The 24,545-nt window shown below is 52.9% G+C and overlaps 1 protein-coding gene across 5 annotated transcripts in view; it reads right to left on the reverse strand.

The window, feature by feature from the left end:
• The window catches only part of ECE1 (endothelin converting enzyme 1), a 115,907-nt gene that overhangs the window by 48,945 nt on the left and 42,417 nt on the right, over window positions 1–24,545 (reverse strand). For 3 of the 5 annotated variants that reach the window (XM_030325623.1, XM_030325625.1, XM_030325626.1), the window contains exons 2-3: window positions 12,156–12,242; window positions 3,700–3,841 (exon numbers count right to left, since the gene is read on the reverse strand). In XM_030325623.1, the coding sequence (XP_030181483.1) occupies window positions 3,700–3,841; window positions 12,156–12,242 (229 nt within the window). Of the gene's footprint in view, window positions 1–3,699; window positions 3,842–12,155; window positions 12,243–12,468; window positions 12,529–15,100; window positions 15,240–24,545 lie in introns of those variants that run through there. The other 2 variants (XM_032594211.1, XM_030325624.1) reach the window with 2 other exon arrangements.

Raw genomic sequence — 24,545 nt, forward strand, 5'->3', positions numbered from 1 at the left:
AGCAGAGGAACTAAACTGGGCAGCCTTAGCAGCCAGAGATCCAGCCTCGTGACTAAGAACACAGGCCCAGCTGGATCGTCCGCTGACATGCCACACGGGCAACAAGAGGGACTTTACACACACACGTTATCTCATTCAGGCCTCACTGCAGACAGCAGATATGGCTGTGACGCCCGGTTCAAAGAGAAGGAAACTGAGGCTCTGTGTGAATGAATGGAACGTGGTCACCCGGCCGAGGGGGAGAACCGAGGCTGAACCAGCTCTGTTCTGCTGCAGCAACTCCAAGGCCAGGTTCTCAGTTTTCCCTCACCGCCTCTTTGCCGGTCATATCGGGTCCGGGGCGGCCCTTCTCTCGAGCTCAGCATCCCTACCACACAGGGAGGAGTGTGGCAGGGCCGGGGCTGGAGGCTCTGAGACCTGGGTTAAATCCCAGCTTTCTGATTCTGGCTGAGACTTGTGCAGGTGACCTCATCTCCCTGAGCCTCAGTTTCTCCACCTAGAAGCGAGGAAGCACAGTGGACCTGACTTCACTGTGATGATGGCCGCCTTCGTGGCTGGGCCCGATGTTCCCAGCCCAACCTTCAGAGAGCAGGAAAGGATACAGAGTCGGGCACCAGCCTGGCTGGGGTGGCCTGTGGGCTTTTTAATATCCGATGACAGTCACCAAGTCTGGTAGGGCTCACAGGAGCCACACGATAGCATAAAAATCAAGGTAACCTTATTGTGAGGTAATTACTTGTTTGGAGAGAACTATGCAACAATTACAAATTACCAGCACGTCAGGCAGGAAAACAGAGAAAGGAAGCGGCAGGAATATGGTGCCATTTAACTGTCTCTAGGTGAGACCATCTCAGTTCCAAGTCGCACAGCCCACTCCCCACGAAGGAAAATACATTCCCTAGAATCTTTAGGGTGGGTGGGGGGAAGGGGAAGAGCGTTTCTGCGTAGTTTGAAAAAGCCTATTCACTATTATGATAGAACTTCATATTCGGGAAAGGAAAAGAATACCTATTGTTTTTATACAACAAACTACAGGAAGTGAAGCCTGACAAAATCTTGGCTTGTGGGAATGCCCAGAAGACAGATTGCAAGATGGTGATTCTTGGGGAACAAGACATGTCAGAATCTGCATGCCAGGGTGCGTGGGAGAGACGGTGGGTGGGGGGGGGGTGGGGAGATCCCGGATGAATGGTTTTTGAGGTTATCATGAGAGGACTTGGGTTTAAACACAAAAGAAGAAACCAGTCTCCAGGAGTTACTCTGAGAGGCCTGAGTTCTTCACGAAAGCACCCAGTCTGCTAGGTACCAAGCTAGTGCTTAAGCAACAATCATTGGTTGTTTACCTGCTTAATGGTTTGTAGATCTTTTCTCGCTATTCCTGACCCAGCGGGGGCTTAACACGTATTTGATCAATTGTTTCCAGGCCCCCCCACCATCTAACATCGCGGTCAACACTGTCAAGGCTTCAGCTGTTGAGGAAAACCTTCCCAGACCCTCATTCTTTGCTGGGCCCCTTGGCTGGCTGCCTGGCTGTCCGCTCTCTGAGCACAGACTATACTGTGTCATGACTGTCTCCCTGTCTCCCTCCCCAGCTGGAACGTGAGCTTGAGGGTAGGGCCAGCACCTTACTCACATTCACATCGCCTTTGCTCGGCACAGTACTTCGTACCTAACAGCTGTCCGACATGTGTTTGTTGAATGGATGAATGAGTGAATGAAATGAGCTTTGTCCAGGACTTGGTCACCACCTGCAGAGGCGGAAAATATTTCTTCCTTTGAGGATGTGTGCGATCGGTCGAGAAAGCAGGAACAGCCCCAGATCTAGTTCACAGACACCTGTCTGGGCAGTGCTGGGCCTCAACACCGAGTAAGACACTTAAGAATATTTTCTGGGAGAATCGGTGTGCTTTGTTGCCACTGTTTGTAAAGCACCTGCAAGTTTCTGGAAAGCGGGGTGCAGCGTGAGGGTAGACAAATATGTATGTATGTAAGGGCCCAGACATAACTTTGAGATGGTCTTTCAGAATCATCAGAGAATGTGCTTCGACTAGCCTGATGTTTGCTCAGGTGTGGCCAATGCCAGCACCTGCTGACAGGCATGAGGTTACTGTCAGTATCTGGGGTGGCCACTGCTTTTCCTGGTCGAGGCAGCCAATGAAGACACATCAGTTGGCTCAGGGCTCATGAGATGCCCCATCCAGGCCCACCTGGGGGGAGAGGTCCTTTCATCCCGGTCCAGACTGGGGACCCCCTCCTGCGGTCCTCAGGGGGCCCTGATACAGGCCAAAGCAAGACTGCTCCCTGTGGGCCCCACCTGGGATCCAGCCCTTGGCGGCTCCCTTCTAGTTTCTGGGAACTCCTGGGGCACTCTCAGAGAGTCTGATCGAGGGGGCTCAACGGATGACTCAGATGAGGTCCTGCCCTCTCTCCAGGCCCTCAAACTCCTTCCCCCTCCTAGTCTAACATGGCCAGCCACGCAGGCCAGCAACTTCACAGTGGGGAAGGCCCAGAGAAGCCTGGAGTGAATGCTCCCAGATCCTGTGAGGGGTCATAATCTCTCTGATGGGATGAGTAGTCAGGTGACCAAGTAGGTGGGGTTGGACCCCGAGCAAAGCCCCCAGAGGCTGCTCAGATGGACCATCTGCCATCAGAAAGCTAGGTGTTGGGGCACAAGGGTGTGAGAGACCCTGGAATCGGCAGGACTCCCCATCCTTGTTTCTTATCTTGACTCCACCCTTTCCAGTTCCATAAGTGTTTACTGAGCATCAACTCTACATGAAGTACTTGACTAGGTCCTCTCAGCCAAACACAGACGGCCAGCCTCAAACCTGATGGCAGGATCAGAGGGGCCCGATCATGCTGCTAAACAAGGTACGATACAGAAATGTGATAATAATGTGTACAAATGAAGTACACAGAGGGCGGCGGGGCCGTGACAGGACAGCTGTTCTGGGGGTTCTAACATGCACTGGGGTGCACCCCAATCACAAAGGCAGGTGGGGCGTGCCAGCCTCCAGTTGAAATCCGGCTGCCCTAGTCACTTCTGCACCAGCCATGTAACCTTGAGCAAGTCACTTTGTCTCACTGCCTCAGTTTCCTCAGGTGTAAAACGGGGCCCAGAGTAACCACACCTCAAAGGGTTGCTATGAGGAGGAAATGAGATTATGTGTGTGAAGAAGAGGTGGGGTGTTGGGTCCACGGAAAGTATTAAGTAAACGGAAGCTATTGTTGCTATTTTGTTGGAACTAAGGATGATGGATGGTGCCAGACTGTGCATCTAATCAGCCCACATCCTAACAATAACAGCACTCAGAGCTCAGGTTAAAGAAGTCCTAATAGGCACCAGGTATGTGATAGACATTATCTCTAATCCTCAGAGCCAGCCCCAAATTGGACACCATTTTCCCCATTCACAGTAGAGAGGACACAGGCTCTGGGAGACTAAGTGACTTGTCCAAGGCCACACAGACGACGAACGGCTGGGCCAGTGTTTGGACTCACGTCCAAAACCTTTACACCACCCACGCTGTCCACCTCCCGTGTCTCAGTCCATCTCAGCACCGAGCCGCCCAGACCCACTCTCTCCTTGGCCTTGAAGGCCAGTCCCGGCTTGAGCAGGGAAGCCCTCTTGCACAAGTGGCTGGACAGAGCCGAAGGCAGGAGTGAGTCAAGACCACATCGAAACACAGAGGCACCTACTTGTCCGGTATTGAATGCCCAGGGCTGCCAAGCAGGCCACCAGTCCGGCCGCCAGAAGTGCCACCAGCACCACCAGTCGCTTCTCCATCTGGGTCCGCGCAGCCCAGCATCTCTGGCCACTCCGGGGGCTGCGGAAGTTCACCTGCGGGGAAGGAGGCAGGAGGGGCGGGGAGGACGTGAGCCTGGGCCCCCCCCTCCCCAGGAGCAAGGGGCTCCTCGGCAGGCCCGGGCCCCGGGGAGCCATCAGGGCTGCCCTTGGCCTCAGGGGTGGTCCGGTTCCCACGGAATCAGTCCTAATCCGGGAAAGGAACAGCCACCCTGCTCAGCAGCTCGGATTAGCTCCTAAATGCTAGAGTCAAGCCGCTCAACCCAGCCGGACTTGTGTTTTTTGTGTTACCCGATACGGGTCGAAGAAAAAAAAAAGAAGAGCTCTTCCCTGTTTCTCCAGTAAGGAGTTCAAAAAAGAACAGGATGTTTGGACTTGGCATCCAGTGAGCGTCCAGCTGGGCTCTTCTCAGAGCCCCCGCACCGGCAGGCCAGGATGACACAAGCACAGCTCGCGCTTCCCAGGAGTGTGGACATCCTTAGCTCATTGCTCTGAGTCCCGTGAGGGCTGTGTTATTAGTTCTCCTTTACAGATGAGGAAACCGAAGTTCAGAGAGGGTGAGACCCCTGCCTCTCATCACACAGCTAAATGGGGAGAGATGGGGTTTGAACCCACGTCTGTTGATTCCAGAGCCCACCAGGGGATCAGGGACTCGACTCGAGTCTGGGAGGTGTCAGGGGAGATGCAACAGAGAGATAGCTCCACTGAGGCAGGCCCTCAAAGGGAGGAAAAATGTCCCCGGCCTAACAATCTAGCTAAACAGGAAGGGAGGCACAATGAGAGGAAGTGGAGGGCGTGGCAGGGCCCTTAGGGCTGAGGAGAGACAAACTGGCCAACAGCACTCAGAGCCCTCAGCCCAGGCCTTCACACCCCAGACCAGCTCGGGGGAGCCCCCCCTCCATTCCAAGAGGTGCTTCCTGCAAAAGCCAGGGCCACAGGACAGGAGGCGTCCCCCAAAGGTGGGGCTCGGCTTAGTGACACGGCGGTGTGCCAACAGTTGAGCACCGGCTCAGGGCCATGTTGGAAATGCTGGGAGGAAGATAGACTCCCTCGCTTTCAGCTGCTCACAGTCCAGCAGGAAGGCAGATGCAGAAACAGACTAGGGTGGGAAGGGGTGGGGGTGGGGGCGTGCAGTCAGGGAAGGCTTCCTGGAGATGCAGACGCCTGTGCTGGGTGTTGAGGAATAAGTAGGATTGGCTGGCTGATGGGGAAAGAATGGAGAGAGGGGGCAAGGCCTAGATCCTAAGGGGCACTACAAGCCCATTTAAAGAACGAAGACATCTTCTGGAGGGCTGGAATGACATGACTGGAGTTGCCCTTTGGAAACACCAAGGTGGAGGGAGTGAGGCTTGCTGGGGTGTGGGCACGCAGGCGGGGAGACCTGTAGTTGCCCGGGGGGGGGGGGCGATGGGTGGGGACCTGCCAGGGGAGATGAGGAGACTCAGATTCTGGCCTGCAAGTGCCTCCCTAAAAGCTCAGGGGGTGGCTGTCCCCGGGAGCCAAGTCACAGCCCTCAGGGAGCCTCACACTGGCACTTGGGGGTCTGAGGTTGATCACCTTAGGGAAAGGCACCACGCGGCCTCATGCTCATCCCGGGTATTTTCTGGGCAGGAAATGACTGGGAACTGCTACACCAGAGAAAGGGGAACACAAGGACTTTATGTGGAGGACAAAAAAAAAAAAATTATGTTCTAAAACCAACAAAAGGAACTTGGGGCCTAGTCATATTTCCGAGGAGGGCCAGGCGGCTCCCGATACCGAAACAGCTGTGTCAGGTGGAGGGAAGGGTGCCACCTCCTGAAACCCCTTTCTCAAGAATGGTTTCAAAAATGTGAGAAACAAGGGACGCCCGGGTGGCTCAGTCGGTTACGCGTCCGACCTCGGTTCGGGTCATGATCTCGCGGTTCGTGGGTTCAAGCCCCGTGTCGGGCTCTGTGCTGACAGCTCGGAGCCTGGAGCCTGCTTCGGATTCTGTGTCTCCCTCTCTCTCTGTTCCTCCCCTGCTCTCACTCTCTCTCTCTCTCTCTCTCTCAAAAATAAATACAGATTAAAAAAGATATTTAAAAAAAAAAGTGAGAAATGAAGATTCTGACCAGGCTCCTGCTGTGAAGTGAAAACTGTGGGTCGGGAGGGCCTGGTGCAGAGTCAGCTGGGACGCTGCTAAACGTGTTCCCAGCACTGGAAGGCTTATAAAGTGCTTTCTCCTCAGCATCAATTCTCGCACTGACATTTCACCCCTCCTGCCACACTGGCCCTGGCCCGTCTCACCGTCTGCCTCCACCTGAGGCTTCTCAGCCTCCCGTACCATGGCCCAGCTCATGGGGCAAGGGGGTGAAAGGCAAAGACGCAGGGAGGCCTTGGTTTAAGAAGCACCCCTCTGCCTGGTGCCGGCTCTCGGAAGCCAGGGAGCACAGCCATCAGGCCTGGGGGAGCGGGCCGACTTACCATCTGCAGGGAGAGCAACACCTTGGTGTCAGGAATATGGTGAAAGGGAGGGAAGGAGGCAAGAAAGGGAGGGAAGAAGATGAAAGGAACAGAGAGAAGGAGAAAAGAGTCATAAAAGTAGCCCACACTTGAGTTCTTTCCCTGTGCCTGACTTCGTGCTGATTCTGTTTGGTTGCTTGATGAGGCTACTCTCTTTTCACAGCATCCTTAAGAGAAGGTACTACGGTAGCAGCTCCAGAAGAAACACAGGAAGTAGGGGAGGAGAGAGAACCGTGAAAGAAACCTCTCTGTCTCCAGAACCCGCAGCCTCAGCCCCAGGGCCGCGCTGCCCCCTGCCCCCGAGGAACATCAATAGAGCCGAGCCTCATTGTTTAGCGTCAAGCAAACAGATGGTGCTCACTGCAAAAGTGAATCAAAATTAAGTCCGAATTAAATTACGAATGCAGTTCCAGGAAGAAATGGCAAACAGGAGTTGAAAATAGGATTTTTAACCTTTGTCATGTTCTTTGCTCAACTCACACTGAACTAGCTGAGGGCCTGCTGGTTTCTTGACAAGCCTCGTCTCTGAGGGCAGAAGGAATCCAGAGACACCCCTCTGGGGCAGAAGTCCCCCGGAGGCACCGCGCCCAGATCCAGGGCCTCTCCAGGAGAAGCCGTCCAATTCCTGGAGCGGTGGACAGGGCCAGGCTGCAAGGCCCTTCTCTCTGAGCCCTGTGGTCCTCGCCCCGCCTCCTTCAGAGCATCCAGCAAGTTGAGGTCACAGCAAGGGGAGGACACAAGCGGTTTCTCACATTCCTTTTGGAAATGAGGGCAAGTTGATGACCGGAGCCGGTCTGCAGCGACTCGGAGGCTGGGGGGATTTGAGTCAGACAGCCCACTCCGTCTCGGGAGAGGTGACTGGAAGTGGCCATCAGCAAGGAGCAGAGCTGCCAAAGCCTGGAAGATGGTGCTGCAAATCACTTTAAATGCTCAGCTCATGGGTGGGCTTAATATCCTATTTATTGTCACGGTGAGGCAGAGAGAGAAAACCGAAGGAAAAGGATGCCTTCAAAAGAGACAGGTGGAGAGGGAGACAGAGGAGGAAGGAGATAGGCAAAGCCAGAGAAACAGAGAGAGAGAGAAAGAGATTGAGCTGTCCAGCCTAGGGGTTCCCAGGGTTTCCACAGCCAAGGGAACAAAACCCTAATGAGGGATAAATATTCGGTTACAGAAGGGAGTGCTTGGCTCACCTAGGCTTACAGCAAGAACGAGTTCTGCAGGCAAGGACGGGACCTGACTGCCTGGGGCCCAGGAGACAAGCCAGCAGGAGAAGGGGAGGGGAGTGGGGCAAAGCCTGGTTTTCAGAGGAAGCAGGGGGTCAGGAAAAGAGGCAGAGGTTCTTCCTGAGCCACTGCCAGGTCCCCCAGCGACCTGGGCTGTGCAGAGAGGCAAACAGGAGTCAGTCTGGCCAAGGGTTTGGCAGGGAGCCCATCCCCGCTGCAGCCCAAGAGCCTGGCCACCCCACGAGGGCTGGCAGGGTGACCGGACTGCCTGCTTCCAGCCAGTCTCTCAGAGCAGACAGACCATGACCAGTGAAGTTTTTATATAGAGGACTTCCAGCTGAGGCCATGGAGGCTAGCCCAGAGCAAAACTATAATGTCTTCTTGTCCTCCCACCTCTTCCCTGAGCCCTACCTGTCCCCTGCCTTCATGCCAGACTCTCTTCCAATGACTGATAGTAGCTTATCAGTAGCACCCCACAGTACCTGCTGTGGGGTGGAGGGCTCCTTCCATCTAAACAGGAACCAAAGTCTAGTTTTTAGAAGAAGCACGTTTCCAGCTCTCTTTTCTTCCCGGAAGGAACACCCAGCTACCAAAGGTGTGAGAAAAGGGGGGCGTCAAAGGTCCGCCTCGACTTTATCAAGACCCCTGCATGTATGTGTGTCTGTGTCGCTGGGCAGTCTCTGAACCTCCATCTCCTATCTTTAAAATGAGGAAGCTAGATGAGGTTCCAGGTCTGACCATCTCAAATTCTAGAAGAACTTGAAAGCCAGGAGTGTAAGGCCCAAATGGGGAGATGAGCCGAAATGACCGCTGGTGAGCACAGAGGTCTTTATAAAGTACTGAGTGGGCTTGTGCCTGAAATCACCCTCGAAGGACAGGCCTGTGTGTGGCAGGGAGAGAAAAATGAGAAAACTACCATTAAGAATTAAATATCTCAGCTTTCTCTTCTCTTGAAACAATTGATTTTTTACGAGCAACAGGATGGGTTTCACAGGCTTTGGTAACAGTCACGGCCACCGGCTCTCCAGTTTAGGCTGCAGGTATCACTTTAGCTATTTCCCTTTGAGTCACTGAAATGGTGTGTGCTGGGCTGCTGGGGAGGCCAGGCAGCCGGCCCGAGCAGAGCAGAGGCTCCAGAGAGCAGGGTGGTTATATTCAGGGCATCACTGAGATCTCACACCTGGTGAGTCACGATGATTCCGATAGCAACCCAGTCCATTTTCTGAGCACTATGCAAAATGCTTTCACTTACACTGCCTCATTCTAATCTTTGCAACAACTGTTGATAAATAATATTAACCCCATTTGACAAAAAAAAAAAAAAAAAAAAAGCTGTTTCCGTGAGTTGCTTTTAGATCTCACAGCCCATAAGAGGCAAAGCTGAGGATCTGTCCTGGGGCCTATCCGGCTTTAAATTCGGCACTCAGTGTATCACAATTCACTGGGGCCTAAATGTGAGACAAAGGAAAAGAAAAACAGGTAGAACAGGGGTCCAGCTAAATTCAGTATTTGGTCAGCATATTCAGTAATGAAGGGGTCAAGTTTCATTCAAGGTTTTCATTTGTTAGTATTGGTATAGATAACTTTGGTATTCTAGAATAATGGGCTTCAAAGTTTCGAAAAATCAAGTAGCTTATTTTTATAGCTGCCCATCAAAGAGGGAGAGTTGGGGGTGGGGGGACAGGGGCCATTTTTTAAATCTTAAACTTGAAGGAGCCGTTGCGTCTTTAGTCTCAGGGCATAGGAAATCATCCGAAAGGCTAAAGGGTGGTCGGTCACCTGCAATGTTAAAGTTACCAGGCTTATCTTCCAACCTTAGCAGATTGAGTAAATATATTTTTACCTACTGGTACCATGAGGCATTTTAGTTTTCAATGGCAGCATGTTTTGGAAGTTTTTAAACAACATAGAAAAATACTTATGAAGTGTCATTAAATGAAAAAAAGCACAGTACAACATCGTGTACTCAGAGTGAGCTCAATTATGTTTAAAAATATATGCATGCAAATGTGGAAAACTAGAAGTAGTTATCTCCAAATGCTGGAATTACTGTTTCTTTTTAAGTCATATATATACATATACATATACATATACATATACATACATATATATATATATATATATATGTACGTATATATTATGTTAGACTATTTGTTTTTAAGACAAATACAAATACTATTATACAAAGACTATTACTGTTTCTTTTTAAGTCATATATATATATATATATATATATATATATATATAATATGTTAGACTATTTGTTTTTAAGATTTTCTGCTTAAGTAATCTCTATACGCGGTGTGGGACTTGAACTCACAGCCCTGACATCAAGAGTTGCATGCTCCACCAACTGAGCCAGCCAGGCACCTCTACACTTGAATTTTGTTTGTTTGTTTGTTTTTTACAAATAAGCATGTAAAGTTTTTATATGGGGAGGGGGGAAAACCCTAATGATTAAAAACAAAACTAATAGAAAACTCTGCTTTGTAAGCTGATCAAGTTCTTGATTCAAACATTGGCTAGTTCACACTTGCCCTGGGGAAGTCAAGGGGGTTCAAGAGAAGCCGGGTTGGGTACCCAAAGAAATGCCCCAAGTCCTTTCAACATTTTTGGCTTTTCCTGTATAAAAAGTAGACAATGTGCCCAGTTTGGCAGATTGGTGTAGGGACGGCAACACTGTACTCCATCCCACATGACAGCTCTATGACCGCAGGAATGTCCCCAACCTCCACGAGACTCAGCTTCATCATCTGTAACATAGCCATGGGGCCCTTACCTCATATGTCATAAAAACAACAATAATCCTAGCAGGCCCCATAATAGGAATTACATTTACTTTGTCCAAATCCCATTTTACAGTTTTGTGATTAAGCTGCTCAGCCAAGACCATGAAACCCGGGACCCCAGCTTCCACTCTGCTAGGCAGCCTCGGGCAGATGAACATACTCTGTGACACGAAAAAGGCTCTACCTGTGGGGGCTACCTGTCCTAGTATGGTGATGACAACGCCACATATTATTTTGTGGTGAATTCTGAAATGTGTTTGTGCTGATATATTTAGAACCTTCTGGGCAATATGAGACTGAAAAGGTTGCTGATTAGATTCTGTTTTGATTTGTGAAGGGAAAAGTGCCTGCCACAGAAATTTAATTTCCTGCTGGATTTAGCCTCTCAAGAAGGGTCCCAGGGAAGAGGTTTTAGACAGACTGAGTTGATTTCTCACTCCCAGATTTCTAGCTCTTAGTGACTTAAGGCGAGTTGTATCCCCATTCAGAACCTGTTTCCTCATCTGTAAGTGGGAACAGTAATCCCCACATGTGGGCGGTCCTGAAAGTGAAGTGGGATGATGTAGGTAAGGGTGCCATATTCTAGCGGGCAGACCACTTGGAATCATGAGTTGGGATCTCCCTGGGCCTACTTAATTAACTGTAGGAAGGACTCCATCAATGCTGTTTCCCTTTATTGGTATTATTATTATTTTTTAAATCTTGAACATTATTATTATTTTTAAAAATTGTTAACATTTATTCATTTTTGAGAGACAGAGAGAGAGCATGAACGGGGAAGGGACAGAAAGAGGGAGACAGACTTCAGGCTCTGAGCTGTCAGCACAGAACCCAACGTGGGGCTCTAACTCAAGGACTGCAAGATCATGACCTGAGCTGAAGGCAAACGCTTAACCAGCTGAGCCACCCAGGCACCCCATTCCAGCTTCTAAGAGGTGTGAGTTTGCATGCACCCTAAGTTTGCCCCCGGGTGAATTGTGATTTGGTGGCAGCTTAATGCGTGGCCCCAACCCGCTCCCCAATTCCTCCCTTGGTTAACCTGGCAGAAATCCTCGGACTGAGATGCCCTGCTCCTCTCTGCGAGCTGGCTTCCTAGGAGTCGGATCAAGGTCCCCCTGGGTGTCCCTGACACTTCCAACTCGTTCCCATCCACCCGCCTGGGCCCAAACCTCACCGGGGCTGAGGTCCTGTTCAACACTACCCCAGCTCAGCCCTGCAGGGAGAGAGGAGCAGCCACAAGGTAGGGAGGCGGTGGGCAGGTTTTGAGTCCCACAGGGGCAGACCGTGGGGAGGGGAGAAACTGGGTTTCGTGAGTGGGCTGCAAAGGGGAGGAAAGAGGAGGCAGAAGATGGGCTCCTCCCTGCAGGAAACGCAGGAAGTGAAGAATGGGGTCATGCCGACCAGAGAGGGTGACTAACCATCCTGGTTTGCGCAGGACTGAGGGGTTTCCAGGGACACAGGGCTTTCCGAGCCAAACCTGGGACAGTTTTAAACTCTGCCATTATTGGACTATGTGACCCTGGGCAAGTTCCTCGGCACTCGGGGGCTGCCTTTTGTGTGAAAGGTAATCGGTCCAGTTCAGTTCCATAGGGTGCTTCAACTCTGCCAAGGGGTGGAAGTCCCACTAGCAGGTGGCAGGAGGATTTAGGGGCAGCCAGGGCTGGGGAGGGGACACGGGTGGAGGGAGCCCAGCACCTCCGGACCACTTCTGCCCCAGAAAGTCCTCTTCCCCACGGAGCCCAGAGCTGCCAGGTTGGCACGGCCCCCTCCCGGGCTGGCAGGGATGGGGGCGGGGGCGACAGCAGCGCGCAGGCCCGGCTGCCTTGGGGGCTCGCAGCGGGCCAGGACTCCTACCTGCAGGCCGTTCGGGTACACTTCGCCCTCGGACAGCGAGTCGACCAGGTCCTCCTCGTCCAGCGTGGCCCGCTTGTAGGTCGACATCTGCAAAGCCAAGTGCAGCACGGACTCCCTGAGCGCCTCCATGGCTCTCGCACGAATGGGGAGAATGGGGAAGCGGCCCGGCGCCACCGCGCGCCCCGCCCCGGCCGGCCGGGACACCGAGACCGGCCCAAGGACCGGCCTGCGGCGGGGGAGGGGGGTCCCGCCTCCCTCCGCCCCCTCCCCGCCCCCCTCCCCCCCATCCCGCTTATGCAACGCCGCGCCTCACCCCCAGCACCCACAGCGCCCGCAGCGCCCGCAGCGCCGCGGCCATCCGCTCCGCATCCTGCGCCCCGCGACGCTCGGTCCCCACCGCCAGGGAGCCCGGGCGACAGGCTGGCCGGGGCGGGCCGGGCTGCGGGGGCCCGGACGGCAACACGACACCTTGGCGGGCGGGGCCCGATCCGCGCGCGGTTCCCGGTTCCCTCCCTGGCCCCGCGGGGTGACCCGGGGTAGGTGGAGGTCCCCCACCGCCACCCCCTAGCAGGCAGGAAGTGGTCTCGGGGCAGCCCCTCCTCCTAGGAAACCTCAACTCTCCCTTCAGTAAAGTGGGTGGCGGATACGGGAGTCAAGTATGAGGAAAATGCCCCTAATTTGGATCACGACTGTCAACAGAGAGGTTCCACCCACCAGTGGCCCTTAGGTGCCTCAAGTAAGTCTCCCCATCAGAGATAGAAAGAGAGGGGGGGTGGGGGAAGGGAAAGAGGGGGAATAAAAAAAGACAGGTGTCTCCCCTCTCATTTCCCCCTTCTTCTAGCTCAGGGGCCTTATAAGCCAGAGAATTTCAGAAAACTCCAGACTTTGGAAGTCACCAGGAAGGTGACCCAGCCACCCCTCCCTCCACCTTCCCTGTCAGCAGTCCAGAGACTCAAGCAGGTGCTCCCTCCCCAGTCCCTGTGACCTGGGCTGGAAAAGTGGGCTCTCTCGGGTGTGGGTGCACTCAGGTAGGGACTCCAGGGGCTCCATGCCTCCCACCTCAGAGAAGTCTAGCCGGCAAGTTTCCCAAAGGACCCTCCACTTCCAGTGAGACCTGGAGTCCCCTGCATTTGTCCATTTTTCAGCTTTCCACAATGCACGTCTGTTGATTCCCATTATTTGGTTCTCACAGCCACACATGTGTGCACAGAATCTGGCTCCAATGGCGAGGTGACTGCCTAGGGTCACAGCCAACAGCTCCTGGCAGTCTCCCACTTCTACTCTGGGCCTCTCAGCACCCAGAGTGAACCTTTCAAAGGAAATTCTGGGGGTGCCTGGGTGGCTCAGTTGGTAAGCGTCCGACTTCGGCTCAGGTCACGATCTCGCGGTTCACGAGTTCAAGCCCTGTGTCGGGCTCTGTGCTGACAGCTCAGAGCCTGGAGCCTGCTTCGGATTCTGTGTCTCCCTCTCTCTCTCTGCTCCCCACCCCCAACGCCCTCCCTCCCTGCTCATGTTCTGTCTCTCTCTCTCTCTCAAAAATGAATAAACATTAAAAAAAATTAAAAGGAAATTCTGATCTCGCTATGCCCTTGTTTGAAACTCTGCAAGGGCAGTCCCTTTACCAGTCCCCCACGGCCCCCGGGGCCACCCCTGACCCTCGTCTCATGCTGCTCCCCACCTCACTCACTAGGCCCCAACTTCTTTGGCCTTCACGCAGTTCCTCAGATTCTCAAGTTTCTCTCCTCTCCCAAGATCTTTGCGGCTGCTGTTCCCTCTATCTGGAACATTCTTTACTCATCTCTACTCCTCCCATGACCAGTCCCTGCTTCAGACCTCAGCTTAAACTGTCACCTCGTCCAGTGTCCTAACCACTCTTAAGTAGCCCCTCAAATTCTCTTCCACGTACCCCTTTTTTTCCCTTTATACTATTTACTGCAGCCCTATTGTCATCAGCATCATTATTTTTTTTACATCGATCCCTCCCTTCCCACCACAAGCATCATGAGCCTGGGACGCTGTTTGGCACAGAGAATCCCCATCACCTCGCATACAGTAGATGCTCGATAGTTCAAATCGATAGTAGAACAAGTACAGGGGAAGTGAAAATTACTCTGGGGCAGTGCCCTGAAGTTCCTGACAATCTAATTTTGCAACATCTAAGGATAAAGGAAACATATCTAATGGGCACAGGCCCTGGGAGGAGGCAGGGTGCATGGGAAGAATTTTAATTCTGGAATCTTCTGCCCTGCTCCCACTGGGTGGAGGAGTTCCCGTTACCCACTGGAGACAGAGAGAAAGGACTCCCGCGCTTCTTCACTTCACGCTGGATTACAGCTGGACCTTTTCTGAAACGAGGACACTCGGTCACATTAAGTAACAAGTGTCAACCGCCCAAGGAAAAGACCCTTGAAAAAGAAGTTCAATTCACCACACAGCCGGGCACAGCAGCTAATGTTTCATCCATCATCTCATTTAAGCCTCTGGCCCTTCCCTCTGAGTATTACTGGCCCCTTGTACAGAGCCTGAAACTGAGGCTCAGGCAAGTAACTTGCCTGGGTGCAGAGGGGCAGTGGCTCCTCCTTCTTCTGTCTCATTTCAGAGATCACCCCTTCTGGGAAGCTCTCCTCACCACCCTCCAGACAAGGGAGCCTCTGGCCCCCTGCTCAGTGTCCCCCCCCCCCACCCCAGGCCCCCACCCCGTGCTTCCTTCTGTTGAAGCCCACAGCACTCTAAACGAGAGAACCTTGAAGCGGGGGCCAGGGCTCCTCAGGTCCCGTACCCTCCGGGGCCCAGGCCGCAGCCGGGGCCTCCGTGGGTGTTGGAGCGAAGGTAGGAGGCAAAGGAGGGAGGCTGGAAACCCATCCCAGGGGCCAAGGCCAGGCCATGGGGGCCGGCCGTCCCACTGCAGCCCGTTTGTGGATGGATGATGAACACAGCTCACATACCTCCCAAGCAGAAACCCGCTCAGATGGAGACTTGTTTATGTTCCAGTGCACAAAAGCTGAGGTGCCCCTCCTAAAACGCCTGCCTCAGACGTGGGAATGGCTTGGCTGGCTCGGTGAGGAGCACAGAGGCTCCAGTCAGTGAGTGAGTGACACTCCCAACAACAATGGCAGCCGTATGTTTGTCCCCACCCAGAGCCGGAAGGGGCCTTCCCTTCACGGTCTTGTTGGGTCCCCACAACTACCTGGAGCCTCAGCCTCGGCAGGTATCACTTCCATGTTATAGGAGAAGTGAGAGGCCAGAGGGAGCGGAGGCCCTGGGCAGGGAGAAAACAGCACCTGCTCTGTGCTGCACAAAAAATGCGTCTCTCCTGACCCCTAGATGCCCTGCTGGGGGCGGGGGCAGGGAACCATCACCTCCACTTTCCCAGTGAGAAGACTGAGGATTAGGGAGGAGGCGGGATGTGACAGTCCCCTCCCCAGCCGCCCAGGTGGCCCAGGTCGCCCGGCTGCAGAGTGAGATGCCTCAGCTCATGCTGCCGCCTCCAGGAATCCCAGCCTCACGGCTAGTAAGGCCCTGCACCTGGCCCTGTGCTCCTAGTCCTGTGCTCCCTGTGGAAGGGGGAGCTGCTCCTTCAGGTGGGGCCCTCACGGAGTGGAGTCCAGGCCCCGAGCCGGCAAGGTGGCCGTGCTTATTCCGTCTCATTGCAGGTGTCCCGCCCCACCCCATGAGCTTCCGGGAAAGGAGAAGAACACAACTGCTTTGCAGGGAGTCTGCCTTGATCTGCTTTTCCTCACCGGGCCCCTCAGTGTTCACGAGAAGGGCTCAGTGGAGACCAAGCACAGAAGAGTGGGGACCACAGCTCGTCCCCAGGCCCGCAGCTGCACACAGAAGGTGATGAAAGCCAGAGGCGTGGGTGCTGGTGCCCCGCTCTGGAAACCCCACCCCGGGGTGAACAGAAACGAGGAATATTGGAGAACTCTCACGTTTCTGACAACAAAGGCCTCTGGCCCAGTGACACACGAGTGTGATCCTGCATGCTGTGACTGCGTTAGTCACTCAGATGGTTCTGTGGTTGGTTTGCCCAAGGCGGGGAATCTTCAAGGAGACTTGGAGTGTGTCAGAGGCAGGAAGAGCAGTTGCGAGTGACATTCCGAGGCCTGCGACTCCTTGGCCACACCCTCCAAGCTGTTTTCATGTTGTTTCTAAGCCTTGGCTCCGTCAGTTCCTGCCTCGGGGGCTCATAATTGGCTGGGATCCGTGCTGTCCTTATATGTCATCTAATACACACTTGCACTGTGTGTTAGTTCAATACTGTTATTTAACAGACACAACCACAGAGTGGGTAAGAGCTCTAGATCTGCACCTGTGCTCTGGATTCCCAGTGACAGCCTCTCTGTGCCTCAGTCGCTCATCTGGAAAGTGGGGGTGATGATTGTAATCCCTCTCTCGCAGGACTGCTGTCATACATATTTAAGTGAGTTGACTTAGAGCGGGCTGGGCACACAGCATGTGCTCACTAAGTGTGAATTGCCCTTATTTACTTCTTCATTACTTATAAAGCATGAGGGCTGCAAACTTTCCCTTGACCCCCACCACCGAAAGAACAAACGCTAAACTCCTCCCTCTCCAGGTCCATCCTCCATATGCCCCTCAGGTGAGCGGTTGTCCCCTAACCCTGACCCAGCCCTGCAGGCGTTGACCGCCCACAGGAGTCCATCGAGTCCTTGACGCAGGTCAGGCCTGTGCTGCAAGCTGAGGGGGCAGCTCCCGGTAGGACTTGGTCCCACCCCCGAGGGACCAGCAGCTGATATCTCCTCTCCCAAGACTGGGCCCCCTCCCAACCAGTGCTCTCCATCTCTGGTCAATCTCCTCTGACATCTGGTCCTCCCTGCCTCCTTCTCTGTGGTGTGCCCGCCACCCCCGCCCCCACCAAGTGGCAAATGCACTGATGTCCAGGCCTTGTCTGGGCATCTCTATCCCTGGGATGGAGAGGACCTGGGGGAGTGGGCAACAATCATCTTACTACTTTCCATCCCCAGTACCTAGAACATAACCTGGTATATAGATAACCGGTTAAATTTTTTTTTAAGTTTATTTATTTTGAGAGAGAGAGAGAGAGAGAGAGAGCGAGTGAGCAGGGGAGGGGCAGAGAGAGACGGAGAGAGAGAGAATCCCAAGCAGACGTGGGGCTTGATTCCGCCAACCGTGAGGTCATGACCTGAGCTGAAATCAAGAGTCAGATGCTCAACCCTGAGCCACCCAGGCGCCCAGATAATTGGTTAATTTGTATCCTGGATTTTCACAAGGGCATAAGCATCTGTGACCGCAACAAAGAAGAAAGAGTAGAGTTTAGTTGCTTGATGACAATCAAGTAAAATCAAACAGAACAGTTATGGGCACGAACAAGACAGTGAAAATATGACTGTCCCTCCTGAAGACGATGCTACATGACGTTTATTACTATTGTATCATCTATTACACTGCTTGGTCTTTTACAGGAGAAATTTCCATATGATTAATCTCTTTTTAAATTTACCACAAAGTTCTTGAAGGAATGAACAGCTTCTTTGCTTTTTGATAATAGGGATCATAGCAATTGTCCCAGACCCTTTTTTGCCTTGGCTGCCAGGAAGCTGTCCGGCAAATCAGAAACTCAGCTATGGGTACTTTCCTGGTCTTTACGTTCAGCTTCTTCCTTGTCCACATTTTTCAGTCTGTTTTCTCTGCTCCTGGTTTTCCATTTCTATTGTATAGTATTTTATTGAATGAGTTTTAGTCATAATCCATCATGAATCCTTTGTGGAATAAAGTGAATTATAAACAACCTGATTCAGGAACACCCCTTCCCTCATCCACGCTGCGGGGAACACAGTTTCAAGAACTTTCTTCTTCTTCTTCTTTTTTTTATAATTTTTAAAAATGTTTATTTATTTATTTTGAGAGAGAGCATGCATGCGAGTGGGGGAGGGGCAGAGAAAGAGGGAGAGAATGAATCCCAAGTGGGATCCACACTTCCTCATAGAGCCCAATGTGGGGCTTGATCCCATGAACCATGAGATCATGACCCGAGCTGCAACCCAGAGTCAGATGCTTAACCGACTGAGCCACCCAGGCACCCCAAGGAACTTTTTCAACAGTGTGGGTGAGGCAGCCAACACAGACCTGGGCCCAATCCCAGGTTCCTGAGCCCATTTCCCCTTTTGGACCTCAGTTTCCTCATCTGTAAAAAAGGGTTGTTGTGAACTGCCTGGCGTGTAAGCATCATATCCCATCCCCAAGTGAATTCACCTCATACCTGCTCCTCTTTATTTTTCTTCACCACTTTTCCATTTACTTCTGCCTTCGCCCATGTTTCTGATCGCAACCGTAGTTCAGCCAACACTGGCCCTACTTTAGCTGTGCTGCTGTACTCAGGACAAAAATAACCAACTTCCTGCTGATCAAGGTTAACATCGGTGGTAAGTCCAGCGTGACAGTAGGCACTCTTGATACGTGATGGGAGGGGTACTTTACCTCTGTGTCCTTCCTCCCCAGGGCATATTATTGCCAGTCTAATAATGAGAAAAACATCAGACAAATACCAACTAAGAAACATTCTACAAAATACCTGACAGTACTCCTCAAAACTGTCAAGGTCAAGGCAGCTGTCAACAAACAAGGCAAGTCCGAGAAACTGTCACAGCCGAGAGGAGTTAAGGAGCCATGACTCCTGAATGTATTGGGGTGGGGATCCAAGAACAGAAAAGGGACATTAGTAAACAAGAGAAATCTGAATAAGGTACAGACTTCAGCTGGTAATAATGCATCAGTATTGCAGTGTAAGGGAACTCTCTCAACCATTTTCTCAAAAATGCTATAAATCTAAACTGTTCTAAAATGAAATATTTTTCAAATGTTTATTTGTTTTTGAGAGAGAGAGAGATGCAGAGAGTGTGAGCACGGTAGGGGCAGAGAGAGAAGGAGAGAGAGAATCCCAAGCAGGCTCTGTGCTGTCAGCACAGAGCCTGAGGTGGGGCTTGAACTCTGAACTGTGAGATCATGACCTGAGCCGAAATCAAGAGTTAGGTGCCTAACTGACTGAGCCAGCCAGGTGCCCCAAAATGTTTATTTTTTTAAAAAAACCACAACTGCTGCCCTCTAAAACAGAAAATGGAGTCATCGACATGGACACAAGCCCAGCACTGCCCAGTTCTCAAGGCTCTGTTATATCCTTATCTTATATGTATCTCATGAGCACTCTGCGGAATAAGCCCTGGGACCCCCATTTTACAGATGTAGAAACCGAGGCCAGAGAAAGGAAGCAGCTTGCCAGTTGGTGACAGAACTGGGACTTGAACCCAGATCTTCCTGACCCTCTCACGGCCTCTTCCTCTCTTCTTGGGCCACCTTCCTGGGGCCTGGCTCCCTAGGCTGACCTCCTTTGGAGACTACAGGCTGCCCTGGTTGTGTTCTGAGACAGAGGGATGATATAAGTGGCAGTGGAGGTTGGGGAAGGAGACTTCACTTGGTGCTGGAGGCCAGACATGGAAAGGTAGACAGGAGCTGGAGGCAGGGGAGGCCTACAGGTGCGACTCCGCAACAGACAGGAGGCCGAGGGTACAGAATGTACACGGGAGACCAAGGCTGCTCACCGCCTCCTCAGAGAAGGTGGCAGCCCTAACAGCCCATGAGTCAATCGCCCTGGTCTGGACCAGAGTCGCAGGCCGAGCTCCTCTAATGTGCTGGCAGAGGAGACGTGCCTACACATGTAGGGAGCTGGAAAACACTCTCCTACTTGGCCCCACGTTGACTCACCTGCCTGGGGGCCCTGGGAGGCACTCAGAATCTACCTGGTGCTGCCAACCAGCCGCCTGAGTGCTGCCGAGGAGGCTAGCCCACGCCCAAGCCCCAGAGCTGGCCGGTAACCTCCTCCCTCCTCCCTGACACGGGCTGCACATTACACTGCTGACCGAGGTACGTGGCCTCTCTCCACCCCTGCACGGGACAGCTTCCGTCTGTCACCTCTGCCCCTTTGGGGGTGGGGGGCTTGGGTCTGCCCCTCCTCCCCCTGGAAGCCTTCCCTGGTTGGCCCCTTAACCAGCTTGGTCTCTGCTTATCACTCCCCCCAGTGTCTCCTCTCCCAGCTGGCTCCAAGCCGAACTTTCTAAACTAACTGATATGGTCCAGTCAGCCTCCTCCTTCACAGGTTGGCTCTCTGGAACTGGCAGAAAAAAAACAGGGGCCTTGGCCTGGCTTTCAACCTCCCCTCCCTGCTGGGGTCTGGCTCCTGGTTCCTTCTGGGCTTCTTTCTTACCAGTCCCCCCCACATACTCGAATCTCAGTAAAACATGTACGGTCAGTCCCCTAAACACACCGTGCTTCCTGCTGCCAGGCCTCTGCATAGCCACTGCCCTCTGCCTGCCAGGCCTCTCCTCTCTCTCATTCCCCCTTCCTCCCCACCAACTCTTCAGCTCACATGCATCTTCCTCCAGGCAGCCTTCTCGGACTTCACTGTGACCTCTCCTCTGTGCTCCCCAGCAGCACCCTGCACGACCTTCTAGTATCTCATCCCAACATAGTGACTGGCAGCCAAGGGCAGCTGTGTGACCTTCACAAAGTCATGCCACTTCCTTTCTGTGGGTTTCTCGTCTATCAAGTGGAGACGATGATGGTACCTGCCCCATAGGGTCTTTATACATATCAACTCAAATGAGACACAGAAAGTCCTCCGTCCAGTGCTTGCAGAGAGGCAGCTCGGTAAACATGAGCGTGGGTGGTTGGTGGGTGGGTTCAGAAAGCCCTGAACCCCGTCATACTGAGAATGACAGAAGACGGGAAGGGAAGCAACAATTAGAAGGACCTATGACATGCCAGGTGCCGGGCCTGGCACTCGCTGGCACACAGTACGTCCTTGACTCTTCCCCACTGCACAGTGCAGAACAACTGTGACGTGGGGAGGGAACACGCTCAGAGCCCTACACCTGGTAAATAACGAAGCTCAGATTGCAGCCCAGGTGTATCGATGCCCAGAGCTTATGGTTTCGCCATGACAACACGTAAGATGGCAGCCCCAACCTGCTCCATCCTTCCCGCCACAGGCCTCACCTCTCGGCTGGGTTAACGGGCCAGCTCACTCACTCCGATCTTCTCTAAGCACCAAAATCAAAACAGACCAGAACCTTGCAGCTGGCCCTAAGCTGCGCAGGGTGACCAGTCTGGGTAAGTCCCAAGCCGAGGAGACCCAGTGTGCCTGAACAATTTGCTGATCTCATCACATAAAGCTTAGGACAAAGTTAATCCGTCTCACTTAATGATATTTGTAATGGTAATGACGGAGCTGTCTCATAATTAGGCTCAACCAGGAAGCAGCTCGTGGAAATGGCTGTAATTAGTATCTGTGTTACAGAGGTGGGTAGTGAGGGCAGGGAAGAGGGAGGGGGAAGAAGGTGGGGCTGGAAGTTTTGGGGACTCCTTGGATCCATGAACTGAGGGTGGTTGGGGCCCTCACAGTTGTGCCAGATCCCGCGCCAACCAACTCAGGTGAATGATCCTGTTTAACATTCATGATAACAGGCCCCCATTCTCTGTGATGTGGCCCCCATTCTCCCTTTTCTAAAGCGAGGAAACAGGCTCAGAGAGGTCCATTCACTTGTCCAAGGTCACACAGCCAGGGAAGAACAGAGCCAAGGTTCACACAGGGCTGCTCATCTCCCCATCCGGCCCAGGTGGTGTTCTAGACAGTAGGCTTGGGTGTGGGCTGGGAGGCAGGAGATCTACATCTGGCCCCAAGTCGGATGCTGACTTCCCCTCAGGACACAAACAGGGTGTGCCTGTCAAGCTGGGCATGGCTGAAAGCATGGACTTGGGAGCTGGGTTCCTTGGATTCTAATGTTGGGGCAAACCGCTTTGCCACCCGAACCTCAGTGTCCTCATCTGTGAAATGGAGACAAAAGTGTTGCCCTCAAAGGGGTGGGAGGGTTCAACAAGCTAAAAAACCTAGAACAGTGCCTGAATATTTTTATTACCTATGGGGAAAGCATGGGCTTTGAAGTCAGTTTTTCCACCTGTAAAATGGGGAGGCAGTTTGCTAGATTAGTACGGTGGTTCACAAGCACATATATTTTTAACCCCATAGAGCCCTTTATTTTGAAGAGTTAACATTGCCAGGTGCCGGGGTGGCTCAGTCGGTGAGGCATTCGACTTGATTTTGGCTCAGGTCATGATCTCATGGTCCATGAGTTGGAGCCCTGCATCAGGCTCTGCGCTGACAGTGCGGAGCCTGCTTGGGATTCTCTCTCTCCCTCTCCCTCTCTGCTCCTCTCCCCATGTGCCCATGCACACAGGCACACTCTCTTTCTCTCTCAAAATAAAGAAATGAGGGGCGCCTGGGTGGCGCAGTCGGTTAAGCGTCCGACTTCAGCCAGGTCACGATCTCGCGTTCCGTGAGTTCGAGCCCCGCGTAGGGCTCTGGGCTGATGGCTCGGAGCCTGGAGCCTGTTTCTGATTCTGTGTCTCCCTCTCTCTCTGCCCCTCCCCCGTTCATGCTCTGTCTCTCTCTGTCCCAAAAATAAATAAACGTTGAAAAAAAAAATTTAAAAAAAAAAAATAAAGAAATGAACTTAAAATAAATTAATTAAAAGGTTGCCATGGCAACCCAACCCAAACTACAAAAGAGATCTAAGCGGAGTTGCCACTTACGTTCAATGATCCCCTATCTTGACCCCAAACTGGCTTCCTCAAGGGCTCCACGGGGTGGATTTTGAAAATCACTCATTTATATTTCTTCCTGAGAACTACTGGCTCTAAAGCTCTGAGATCGAAGATGATGTGGATACAGGAAGTGGTGGCCCGGGGCTCGGGTGGTGTTTGCCCCGCGGGGTGGGCGCATGGGGGCTGTGGGGCAGGCTGGGCCGTGCCCACAGTGGAGCTCACAGGGACCTGCCGCCTGCCACCATTCAAGCCGATAGCTGTCTCCCCCAGTGGAGGCTGGGAGACAAGGGGAAGGGGCGCCTGAGTGGAGCATGTGACTCTTCAACTCTTGATCTCGGGGTTGTGAGTTTGAGCCCCACGTTCGGTGTAGAGATCACTTAAAAATAAAATCTTAAAAAAAAAGAAGAAGAAGAAGGGAAACAGCCCTGGACCCACATTCCAGCCCAGCCATGTGGCCTCCAGCAGGTCACAGCACCTGTCTGGGCCTCACTGTCCTCAACTGGAAGACACGAAATGATAACACCATTCTCATCTGGTGACATCAGGCCAGAACTGAATCATGCGCATGTAAAGCCTTTGCAATTGTGAAAGACTGCCCCAAATTGACCCTTTTTGCTGATTTCTAGTAGATTATTTTCTCTTCCTAGGAGCACAGAGTCTGGAGCCAGACCGCACAGGGTCAAGTCTCAACTCCACCACGTACTGGCTGAGTCCCCAGGGTTCAGATACTGAGCCTGTTTCCCCCTGTGTAAAATGACAACATAAGGGCCTTAGCATAGTGCCTGACAAACAGCAAGTTCTCAGCAAGTGTTGGCAGCTCTTGAGTCTGAGGAATAACTAAAGACAAACTTGCTCGCTAGCGCCCTCATCCAGTGTAGACACAGCTGAAGAAGGGTGAGGGACTCCTGATCCTCTGAAGCACGCAGCTTCAGACGCAGCAGTTGGCAGGTTTTGGTTCTGTGCTCAAGCACGGATCAAGCTAGACTGGGGATTTGTCTGTCCTCGTTTATTTATTTTTGGGACAGAGAGAGACAGAGCACGAACGGGGGAGGGGCAGAGAGAGAGGGAGACACAGAATCGGAAACAGGCTCCAGGCTCCGAGCCATCAGCCCAGAGCCTGACGCGGGGCTCAAACTCCCGGACCGCGAGATCGTGACCTGGCTGAAGCCGGACGCTTAACCGACTGCACCACCCAGGCGACCCTGTCCTTTGACTTTAAAAGTCCAGTTCGACTCAATAGCTGTTTCCCAGCGGTTCCGCGGTACCTGTTTACTGAGTACCTAACATATGCCAGGCCCCCAGCACAACCCTGCGTGGTGGGTAGCACTGTCCCCATTTGACAGATGAGGAAACTGAGGCTCAGAGAAGTGACGTGACCGCCCCAAGGCCAGGCTGCCCCTTCACAATGCACGGGATGTGGAGCCAGGCCCAGAGGTCTCCCCTGGTGTGGAGCCTGCCAGAAGGCTTGTGAAGGCCTGGGGTATCAGCCCATGTGACTTGCTGCTCTGGTGGGAGGTGACATTCTCAGAGTGAGGACACCCAACCAGCACACGTCTTATGCAGGAAACCACCTTACCCAGAGGAGAACCAGCAGCCCGAGAGGCCGGGCCATGTCACCTCCTCCGAGAGGTCCTCCTTAGCCAGTCCTGCCACCTCATCCCTGCTCTGGCCCATGGCCCACAGTCCTTTGCTGTGCACCAGAATGATGTGAAGCACCCTACATACATCACTCATTTACTCCTGCCAATGACTTTC

The sequence above is a fragment of the Lynx canadensis genome, chromosome C1 (genome assembly GCF_007474595.2).
Source record: "Lynx canadensis isolate LIC74 chromosome C1, mLynCan4.pri.v2, whole genome shotgun sequence".
Lineage (NCBI taxonomy): Eukaryota > Metazoa > Chordata > Mammalia > Carnivora > Felidae > Lynx > Lynx canadensis.